This window comes from Xyrauchen texanus, chromosome 20 (assembly GCF_025860055.1).
Source record: "Xyrauchen texanus isolate HMW12.3.18 chromosome 20, RBS_HiC_50CHRs, whole genome shotgun sequence".
In the NCBI taxonomy this organism is placed as follows: Eukaryota; Metazoa; Chordata; class Actinopteri; order Cypriniformes; family Catostomidae; genus Xyrauchen; species Xyrauchen texanus.
The window spans coordinates 41,953,138-41,965,515 of NC_068295.1; the positions used below are offsets into that span (position 1 = coordinate 41,953,138).

Here is a 12,378-nt window from a genome sequence, read left to right on the forward strand (position 1 = left end):
CTACTGGTCATATGTAGTGTGCTTAAAGTGAAAGACTATGGGGCAAAGCAAAACAGAAGGTTTAAATGCAGGCGGTTTCTAGTTCCAGAATATATTTCTTGCGTATGGAGTTTGCTCTGTGCATCTAAATAATTTCTGGTGCCCTTATGTGCATCATGCCAAAGTTACCGTCTTTACATGGTCATGAGTTGAAAGATTGGATATAACTTCGTGCAGACAAGGGTTAGTAAGTGATTCTATCACACAAGTCTTACGTTATCAAAATGTTTTAGTCTTGTGGCTCACATTTGTTCCAGTGCAATACCTTTCCCAATAGACTTCCATTCTATGCAATTACTGGTAATGCAATTTGTGTTTTCACAAAACCGAAGGACAGGGTTGGAAACAGAGGACCCGTTCATATTCAGAACTGGAAATGAATAATTTTCATGACATTCGGTTCCATTAACAGTTCTCCAATGTGCATTCTTCCGCTGATGCAGACAGAACACAGTACTTAAATACACTGACAGTGTTTTCTGCGGCAACAGTCAGTGGCACTGCAACACGACTTCTAAATCTTACAGCACGATTCTTGAACGAATGACTCTTGAAGCTGGTTTTTGATTATACAATGCAACCACTGTTACTCGATAACTGAAATAAATGAGTTTTTTCTTTTGAATGTACACTGCAAAACATACAGCGCGACTAGTCTAATTCCTGAACTAATTACTGATAAACCGGTTCTTTATCATCAAATCAAAAACATACTTAACTGCAAGTCATTCATTTCGGCTGGTCCGATGAAGAGCTGTTACTGTATTATGTGTACTTGTGAGACTTGAATCAGAGTAATTAAAGAAAAACATTTAAGTTTTGTTGCAATTAGAGGCATTTTATTAAAATGAATGAATTAAAAATATATCTTAATGAACCCTTTATGCTTGGATGGGCCAAGCAGAGCTGAGAAAAAAATTATTATCAACATATTAATAACTACAGTCTTGACAAACACAAAATAGGTCTCGTTTGAAAGTTTAGAAGCTGTACTTTACAATGCATGTAGACATTATGACCAAACCTGAACAAAAGCTTTGAAATTTGCAGACAAATCAGAAGTGTTCCGTTTTAATAATATATTAATAATCTTGCACTGCACATAATATTGTACTCGGTGAGAACATCAAAATCCTTAAAGACTAGAATACAACCAGCCTATTTGATTTCTTCACAGACAAAAATATAGTGAGTAATAGCTCAGTGTATGTCTTTGACATACATGTTACATGTAAACTGTAATGATTTTGTGAGGGTAGCAGGACAAGGCAGACAGGGGTGTGGATCCAAATGCGGCTTTTATTGCTGAGAACATAAAGTAAACAAACACTGGAACAAAAGAAAGGTCCACGATGGGAAAAACTAAACTAACACACAGATGAACATAGGTAGGAGAACATCCACGAAGGGCTGGGATAACATGAACGGGTTAACAGGCAGGGAACACTAAGAACAGGGTAACCTCCAAAAGAACAGGGAACAACAGGCAGGGAACAAAAACCGAGAGAGAGTGGTCACAGAAGTAGCGCAAACACGAAACATCACCATGAGACCCGAAACGTTAACGCACGACAGCGGGAAGGGAAAACAGCGGGGTTTAAATAAAGAGACACGGTAATGACAAAATGACAGACAGGTGCGGACAATAACACGCAGACAGGGCCGGAAACAACGGGAAGAAGGGAAATGTAGTTTTCACAGAGACAGTGAAACACGGGCGGACAACAAGGAAGACATGACAGGGAGCATGAACGGTAAAACAGAAAACACGGGCGGAAGACAAGGGAGCGTGACATGGAAAGTGACTAGTGATGGGTGAAACAGAAAACACGGTACAGACAACAAGGGATCGTGACACGGAACGTGATAAGTGAAAACGGAAAACATGGGACGGACAACACCGGATCGTAACATAAACAGGTGTTGCTTATATGCTTTTAGTCATGTATTTAAATGTGTAATTAGTTCTTATGTACAATTATTATTCTTCATGAAGAGGCTTTTGTACAGTAGGATAAACTATTTTTGTAATAATATAACTTTTTTTTGCTTTGTCGTATCAGCACATAATGTTACAGGTGACAAGATTCAGAACAAAACCAAAGCCACCTTATTCACACCTAGAGATACTGTATATAATGTCAAATCAGAAAAACAAGGAAAAAAATGTTTTTTGGTCATTTTCTTTGCCTTTTCGGTGATTTTTCAGCAGTTTCTTAAGCGGAAAGTCTCAGAATTTATAATGATCTATATCATAAAAACATGTAAAAAATTTCTTTATAATGACACAAAACACTTGACCCTCCTTGTTTTTCTTGAGTTATAATCCTGTAAATTTGGGTATGCCAGTGAAACAATGAAAGCTTAAAAAACACCTGTAGCACGTAAAGGTTTAAAAAGTCCATCTAAACACACATTTTGCTAGGATTAGATTTTTTAAAACATGAAATCATCTCATCCTTTATGAAAATTAATGTAATTTTTAAATACAATTAGCTATGGCTTTACTTCAGTAATACTGTAACCAGTAATATAGTAACATTTTAGTATCTATGGTTAATTGTGTTGTTACTATGATTTTCCCTCAAACACCATAGTTAAACAATTTTAAAACGATGATTAATTTTTGGTAACAGGCTGTTGAGGGAAGTTAATCCAAAAAGAATATCATTTTTTATGTCCAAATATGTCTCTCTCAAAATGAGTAAGAATCGTTAAGAGGAATCAGAATAGGGATCGTAAAATCCCTTATGATTCCAATCCCTAGCCTAAAATATTAATGGTAATCCACAGCCTTCATTGAGCTCTGAAATGACTAACAACTGAAAATTGTATTTACACATGTATAACTCGGGCGTGAACTGCGCAGCGAAGCTCACGCACCCCATTTCAAAGGATCTGATGCGTTTGATGACAACTGTGCTGCCTGGAGCCTACATCAACCTTAAACACAAAGCCCCTGGTGAGATCACTTTGCTCGGACAAACCTGTTTCCAGACACATCAAGAACATGCAGTTCTGCAGCTTGTGAGAGCTCTGGAGGGATTCTTGTTAGACGGTTCTCTCTCACACACAGAACATTCAGGCTGCTGCAGCCACCGATCTGTGGAGAAACAGAAGAAACTGTGAGTGGAGAAACATCCTAGTGTAAGTGTTCGATTGAACAGAGTGCTGTGGTTCGAGCTGAGAATGAGCAAATTCCCCTTGTGGGAAAGTCTAAATGCTCCTGAAATCCAACAGTAGCACAACAGTTGTGAACCTTTCCAGAAACTCCTACCATTAGATCGAAGGTTGTTAAGTGATGGAATATCTGTAGAAGCCACAAATCAACGTGATTTAAACAGATGTGTTATTTTATTTTATTGTGTTTAATTGCCAAATTCCTGGTTGAAGAACTACACTACTCACAATCCTGAAATGAGACCCAACAATCAGAGAAGTCTCTGATTTGCAGTGAAAAACACCAAGAGCTCAGCAGCACATGACAGAGTAAAACAGAACTGAACAAAATGAAATGCACTTAACAGCAAGCAAACCTTCCCTAAATAATGTTTTAGAGCAAGGGTAAGCTAGAAGGCTAAAATTAGAAGCAATTAGTGTTAATGGCAGCCAAACGTAAAGCAAGTCCCCAAAGGTGAAACTGTTGTGTGTACCATAAAGTGTCGATTGTGTTTGTCTGCTAATGCACTGCAATATCCCACACAGAATGAGTGTATCTAAACTTACAGTATTAAATTAAAGCAACAAGCTATTTGAATGTTACATTCATTTCACAACTGGTAAGATGTGTTCTCAGGCATACATGAAGCGAGACCTTAAGTGTGGTAAAATCACTAACACACAGCTTTGAGTGGCTTATTGCTTTTGTAGAAGCATGGTGACTGCAATATAATCAAAAAGACCAATGCTTAACAAATAGCTCAAAGTATTAATTCTAATAATCAGAATAAATAGTTCTTTCACAAAGTAATATAATTCATTAGCCTAACTGTAGTCTGTTAATTGTTGCCAAGTATGTAGCAAGGGACAATAATATAGTGTGATCACTATGTACATTTGTCAGCATTTTACTAATATATGCCAGGGGTGATCATTACATTGATTGTGAATAACCAGCTGAAAATGAAGCCTAATACTCCAAGTCACTACTCTTCTCCCTCTACAGAAACAACTGCACCACCAAGGACCCCTCTGTTAAGCTCCTGAAGTTAGCAGGAGTTTCCAGGATGACAATGAGTCTGCATACAGATAGGAGGTTGAACGGCTGGTTCACTGGTGCAGTCAAAACAACCTGGAGCTGAACACGCTCAAAGTGGTGGAGATGATTGGGAACTTTAGGAGGAACACCCAACACTGACCCCCCTCACCATTCTAAACAGCACTGTGGCAGCAGAGGACAACATTATTGCACTATTGTATTTTTCTCTTTTTATTTCTCTTTATTATTTTAATGTCACTATATGTATATATGTTCATAATTATATGGTTGCACTCTCTTTGAACTGGAAGCTTCTGTCACCATGACAAATTCCTTGTGTGTGTAAGCATACTTGGCAATAAAGCTCATTCTAATAGACCTGCCGATGTCCAGTCTGTTGTGAATATTACAATAACAAGTAAATGAGAAAACCACTCCGGGTTCTGGGCTGTATAACTTCAGTAGCTTTAAAAGGTATACATTTATTATTTTTAGCTCTTTATTTGAAATGGGACCATGTACAACAACATAATTGTTTCCATATTATGCATTGTACCGATTTAGCCAAAGGCTCATTTTCATCCCCAGTCCACTGGCAGGTCATCACTAACATAAATGATAAAAAAATAACACAAACAGTGCCTACATACAATACAACATACATAAATACACACACACACATCTTATCAGGGTCCAAAAAACAAATAAATAAATAAAAAACAATAAATTATTAAGGATCAATTTAACAATAACCATGTCAATGTCAGTGTTGGGTTGATTTAAAAAAACAATTTTAGCTTCAATTTAAAAAGACCAATAGATTTACACCCTTTTACATCCTCTGTAAGGTATTCCGATGAGTAGTTGCTTTCACTGAGAAAGACGATAGTCTAAAAGCAGAATGACGAAAAGGAACAACACAATCATTTATGGATGATAATCTGGTATTATAATCTGAGTTTTTAGAATGAAAATTAACAAAATCACGGAGTACAGAAGGAGCCAAACCATTTAAAATTTGATTTACCATACACAAATTTGAAAAGTCTAAAATTGTCAAAACTCAAATAATTATGTTTCTGTAAGATCCTACAATTATGATAATGGTTTGGTTTTTTATAAAGTCGGTTTATATAGGGATTTTAAGGGATTAATCACAGTTTCACCAGCTTGACCCTAACATGTCAGACAATATGACATGAGAAAGGATCGTAGCATGCATGAAAGTATATTATAATCATAAAGTGAAGACCAGTACTTAAAGTAGTTTTATGTTACATTACTTTTCTCAATTTTTTGTTTGCTGGGGTTTGCTGTTCAGCCAGTTCCCACCTCCTCCTTGCCCATTCTTTAACTGTTAAATTGGTACAGAAACCCAGGAAAGAGTAGGAATGCGCTCCTCCCGTTCTAGCGGATGACAGCTCGCTCATCCCCTGGCGGACAGCAGCGAGCCCTCCAACCCCTAGTGGATGGAACCGCTCCTCCCCTTCTCAGCAGATGGTAGCGTCCCAATGTAACAGTTAAAGGATGGGCAAGGAGGTGGCGGGAACAACCACCTCCAACATAAAGTTTAATGATATAAATTAACTTAAAACAACATAAAACATAAACGCGGCCGACAGTGTGCGTCTCTCTTCCTCTTGGACTGGTGTCTCTGGCCCCCCTTTATCTCGCTCTCACACTAATCATCTGATTCGGCACTGGCTGTGCCATGCACTCCTCATCACAACAATTCTTACCCATATTAGTTTGTATTTTGTTATGGTATCGAAAATTGTTTCAATATTTATCTGGAAATAAATTCCTTGATATAGACAATCTTTTAAGAAATGTTCTATATTTCATGTTCTACATCTATACCAGTGGTCACCAAATAGTGGACACGGTCTGGTCCTCGGCTAGGTTCCATTCGGACTGCAAGATATCTTGGCACTGCTGCCCCATCTCACCATTTCTATACTTAAAGTGATCAGTGCGAGAAAACAACAGAGCTCAAGTACAGATAGCACTGATCTATCAGCTCTGTATAAACCAGTTGCGTTTTGACACACATGCAGAGGCATTATGCAAGAAAGACCAGCAGCGGCTATATTGTCTGTGGAGGCTCTCTTCTTTTAATATCTGTACTTTGCTTTTCTATCTGCTGTTGGTATGGTCATTTAAATGTAAACATCGGAACACACTGAATGGTATTGTCAATCAATTAGGTAAGATCATAGGTGTTAAGCAGACTGGATTATCAAATATTTTTGAACGTTTTGTTTTACAAAAAGCCAGAGCCATTCTTGGAGATCTGAACAACCCACTTTTTCATGAATTCGTAGTGCTTCCTTCTGGTATTCGTTATAGTATTCGTATAGAGTAGTAAACTTGTAACGTGTTTGAATGTTGTGTTTGATGTTAGTGTAATTTTATGTAATTAATGTTTTAAAGTATTTGTAAATGTTCACAGATTTTTTTGCTGCACAAAAATTGCCCCTTGATCTTATAATAAAGCTTGACTTGACTTGATGTGTCTGAAATTAATCCGACCATTCAGCTAAACCAGGTTTGAGACAGGACAATGTGCTTCCAGAGCACCTTTAAACTAGTGGTTTAATAATATTTTTCCTTCTACAATTAGCTTTATTAATCAGCATGTTTCGAGACCTTCAAAAAACGATTATATTTGTGAAAATTATTAATTTAATCATCTCTAGCATAAATGGCAAGGAAAAACAATAAAAAATGTGATTTTACTAGAAGCATAGTGGAGTTCTCATGAGAATTTTTCCATTATTTGATAGTCTGACAATTTATAGGCCTACTTTAGCTAACAGTATTTTTTAAGCTCCACTATTGTACATTGTTTGTTGTTGGTAGACTTTCATGTCAAGAAAAATAGAAAAAATGGTCCATCCAGCCTTTTACATTTTCAAAATTTTCTCTCAGGGGCTACCCCTGAACACCCAAACAATATATTTTATTAATAGTCACAAGGCCTCCTATGCCCATTAGGTATCTAAAAATATTCAAACACAAATACTGGACAGTTGTCATTCAGCTTCAAAATGAATAGTTGATTATATCATAAAGTTCTCTTGATTGCTTGAGGCCTACTAATTAAAAAAATTTGCTTTACTTTTCCTTATGCCATTTCATAGCTATACTTACTACTAACACCATGTAAGTTATTGTCCAGACCTTTGCTGGGAAGGAAATCTAGAGACCGGACCTCTTGGAACTTAAATTGAATACCCCAGATGCATATCGCTAGAAACGCAAGCCGTTTGGCAAAGTTATACACACAACTATCTAACTGAATCGCAGTCATGAAATCAGCTGGTTAGGAATTATTAGCTTGCTAGCAGCTAGCTAATACAGCCTTGCTGTCATTTAAAAAAATAATGAGGCTAGGTAGCCAGCACGTAGCGAGTAAGCTGTAAGCTATCTGGCTAATATGATTCTGACTATCTTTACATGGACAGCAGAATCCAGCTTATTGTGAGAAAGCGGCGTTCCTGTTTACATGCACCGTATAAGCGGCATACATTTTACTCCTGTATACACGTGGCTCGGTCAGTCAGCAGCTTTCTCCACAGCAATGTAATTTCCCCACGACGCTTGTGTAAATAACAAACATGGTATCCGAGGAAGTGTGGTCTCGGTTTTCTTAACTTTCCATCAGGACCTGCAGTGGAACTGCAGCACAGTTGTGGGGGTTTCGCTCTTACTTTAAACGCCAGGATTCCCCCAATGTACGAGCGCATATATACGAACGTGAGGGACAGTCAATATTTTTCATTGGGGTGTATAAATTGGTGTAGTTTATAGTGTATGTGCATTTCTCACTGTAATCCAAGAAATGTTACAAATTATTTGACTTGTTGTTGGGCTCCATCCCATTAAGTTTGTTATACAGTATGTTCACACACATGCACACTCTTCAAAAACCTGTTAGAAAACAGCCAATAATGTGTTTACATGGCCACATTAAGCCGCATTCTCTGGAGGAAATCTGGGTGTGTTAAACCACTTTCTCTTAATCCCTTAAACGGCGTAAGGAAATCGTCATTCTTGTTAACATGATGTTTCAGAATACCTCTTTCTGCAAAAACCCTGGAATAAACCCTTTTCTTAAGTGCATGTTCTTGAACTTCAAATTAAAAGGTATCTTAACCTGTGGAGTTTACTTGAAAAACAAACAAGTTACGTTTACATTCATTCTTGAGGTCTAACAAACATTTGGAATTATTTTCCACCCCCAATAATGGCATGAAATGTATATTGTGATACATTTCAATATTGATCGATATATAAAAAGGAATTGGGATATTTTGGCCATATCACCTAGCCCTGATTAGAAACCAACAAATTGCTTTCATATGAAACCAAAATGGACATTAGAAGTGAAATATACCCAAATACATTAGAATCAAATCAGATCTACTCTTAATCTGAATCGGCAGCAACAGCAAACTTCAAAATATAATTAAATTCATTAATAATAGTGTTGCTTATTTAAACATGGTGCAAATGCGCCAAATATTAGTGCTAAATGCAATTTGAACAGGAGAACTGCAAATCTTGCAGGTTATTCTGGGTGTTATTGTACGTTGTGGTGGATGCTGCAGACTAACGCAATCTGGCATATTATTTGTGATTGTGCAGCATCACTCCACCACTGTCATCCAGACACCTAATCCACCACTTTAAAATGCTGAAAGTATTCTTGCTTCCATAATTGCAAGAAAGCATATGTTTACCTAAGCCTAATTTACATAGAAGGCCTGTTTGAATAGAAAAGAATGACAATAACTTCATTTAAATATTCATTCGAGGTTTTGCATTGAAATGACGTATAAAAGTGTCACAACAGTTAAATGAATTTGACCCCCTGTCTGATGCAAGCTGAAGATGAAATGGAATGAGCTGATGAGATTATGCTGGCTTGAGTGAACTGGAGTGTTGTTTGTCCGCTGCTTGAGGTCAGAGAGGTGACAGCTGTGTGAACAGACTTGGAGAACAATCTGTGTCACTCAAACACAAAACCATTGTTCAAACAAGACAATGACATAAGACACTGGAGGAGAACATAAGACACTGGAGGAGTGTTGAAGATGACACAAGAGACAGTACAGTAACACAATGAGTTGTGTTTGTAAAGGCGTGCATATTATTGCCGACCCTATCCTGAGTGTTGTTTTCATGCCAACAATTTTACTTTTTCTATTTCATTTTTATTTTAAAAGCATTTTTTTTTTTCAGGCTAGTTTGAGTATGTTTCAAGTAGGTCTGGGCAATAAAACGATATCAATATTTATTGCGATAAAAAAAAACGACATGATATCAACGATACGCTTTTGAGTAATTTTGGATATTTAGCCTGTGTTCTACATCTAGACATGCAAGGTTGATTGTAAAATTGACAGCAGCGCGGGGCAAGAGGTTCCCTAGCGTTTGGAGTGGCTTTGTGCGGATTTCTTTTGCGTCAGTGGAAACGCAGCCTCAGACTGTATGAAGTTGCTATTGCCCCCGCTATGCAGGTCACCGCGATCACCCCAGATTGATTCCATCTTGACTGCAAGACATCATGATGACGGTTACGCCCTCTCATCGTCTCTAGTGAGCAGCGCGACAAAACAACAGCGCCGGTTACATCATATCTGATCTTTTTTCGATTAATTCTTGAATATATTTCTCTAGCACTGAAACACGCTTCACTGATGCCCTGTCCCGGTCCGCATCCTCTTTTCCCCACATATGCGTAAACATGAGGTGCATGTTTCCAGAGTGCCTTTAGACCATAAAGTATTTTCTTTCTAAATTGAGTTTTATTAATCAGCATGTTCCAAGCCTTTAATAATAAACAAATACATCATCTTATAACATTCATATCCAACTGCACTCAATTGATAAACTCTATAAAATATTGTAATATTTTCATAGAAGATCTCTCAGACATCAGTGCATTGGCTGTGTCTGGGCCCCCAACGCAGTTTTGTAAAAACTATTTAGACTGTTTAGGATTTTGTTTTCTCTTTCAAAATAATTTCGAAATTCAAAATAATGTGCAACGTCCAAATGTGATTGAATTTCGTGATAAATATCGATATCGAATTATATGTAAAAGAATATTGTGATTATATATTTTGCCATATCGCCAAGCCCTAGTTTCATGGATTGTAAGTTATGCTTTTAATTTTCTGTTTTTAGCAGTAGCATGTAGTGCATAAACCGGGTACCCCTTCAATACAGCATAAAATACTCACTGTATTTTAAGACTGCTTGCTCTTTCTGAAGCTGGGTATTTTTCTATATACAATTCAATAACTAACAAAGCTATAACTTTAATGCTGATATTAATTTAGCATTGTTAAGGCATAGATGTATTGGTTTTTCCGTGTTCCGGATGGGATTGTGCCCGGCTGACCACGTTGCCTTCCAAAGTATACTTTTCTAAATGAGAGTGAATACGAATGCGTTCAACACACGCGCACTTCTATGGTTAGTGATACTCTTTTAGTACAGTCAATGGCCAGCACATTTGATTATTTCCAATCAAACTATAATTTTGAAAAATTATGCAAAAGTGTGAAAATATTATTTAAATGCGTGTATAAAGGTTACATAAAATGTTACCAATGAAATTATTCATAGCAAGACAAAGGAGAATTTGAAATGTGATGGAAATGACAATGTGGTGGGATTACTTTATTTTTAAGTATTTTTTTTCAGAATTTTTTTTTTAATGGGTGTGAAAAAAGTGAAAACCTGAATTGGAGACATCTCATCAGGCCATAATTTATTTTTGGTACTTTTTAAAATGTCTTTTTTTATTTTATAGATTTTATTGTTTTATTTTTGTCCCAGACCCACACTTGCAATATTAAACTATGAAAACACATTATAAAATTATTAAAAAAAAATTTAAAGAGACTTTCTAGAAGTCCACAGTGCTAAAAGTGGCTGATTTTGACTCCCACTAAAATTGGGCCATGACGCATGCGCACACACACTGTACACACACACACGATACATACAGTTTTGTATGAGCAGGCACGGTCATGTGACGGGTGATGGCAGGTTGCTCGAGGCCAGAGTGCTTATAAACCATTGGTTGACCATTGCCAGTGGAGTGCACTTTCACTCAACAGGATTTGCTGGTTAGCAAGTGTAAGGATTATCATTCATAACACCAATTAGCATGACAGCCGATCGTTGTTAGATGAGTCAGCATGCAAACCGAAGCACTCATGGCAGATGTGCTCACACGAGTCTCATTTACTCAAGTGATGGCAAGTTTGTGCCATCACTCCAAACAGCAAAAGCACAATTTTAAGAGTGACTTGAACAAAGGCTTTGAATGTTAAAAATAACGAGCATGATTTATTTTGCACCGGGTTGATTCTTACAAGTTCCTTGAGTGTGGGTATTTTTTTTTAATCATAATCGAAAGGACTTTGTAATGTAAATGCCAAAAATTTCATAACTATGGCTCTGTTCACACTCCACCCAAATCCAATATGACTTTCATTTAGCAAATAATAGAATCCTGTTTGATATTTGTTATCTACATCAGCGCTGAACACATGATGGGCTTTAGACAACATAACCGTAAGGCATTACCGTATTTAGACATTGATCATAGTGAGAGATTGCTGTGTTCAAAACATTCATGACACAGTGAATGCCAAATGTGAGTGAAAATTAGTCAATTCAGACAACTGTAGACACGGCCGCTGTAGATATTTGTGTAACAATCAGTGGGCAGGACTGCTTTTACACGTTTTACAAATGTGACAAAGTATAATCAAATAAAATGGAGTACCTTTCATTTGTACAGTACTTATTCAGTGGACTACACAAAACAGGCATTATATCACATAATTATTTAAATGTAAAACCAGTTGTAGGTTTTTTTTTCCTAGGAAAAAACGTATCGGTTACCTAACGTAACCTCGGTTCTCTCTAGATGAGGGAACGAGTATTGCGTAAGCTAGCTTACGCTACGGGAAAGATTCATCTTTTCTGAGATATTGAAGCCAAAAAATTATCCTTAATTTTGTATCCATTGTCAACGCAGTGCGGCAGCTGCAGACCTTGAGCGGGCTAGCTAGTGAGCTCATTGGTTGCTCTGCGGCAACTGCTGCAGCCTATAG

General features: G+C 37.2%; 1 protein-coding gene across 2 annotated transcripts in view; it reads right to left on the reverse strand.

Annotated features, from left to right (window-relative positions):
• LOC127660468 (leucine-rich repeat-containing protein 1-like) overlaps positions 1-12,378 on the reverse strand; it is a 151,391-nt gene that overhangs the window by 21,347 nt on the left and 117,666 nt on the right. For both annotated transcript variants that reach the window (XM_052150728.1, XM_052150727.1), the window contains exon 11: positions 3,027-3,142. In XM_052150728.1, the coding sequence (XP_052006688.1) occupies positions 3,027-3,142 (116 nt within the window). The remainder of the gene's footprint in view (positions 1-3,026; positions 3,143-12,378) is intronic.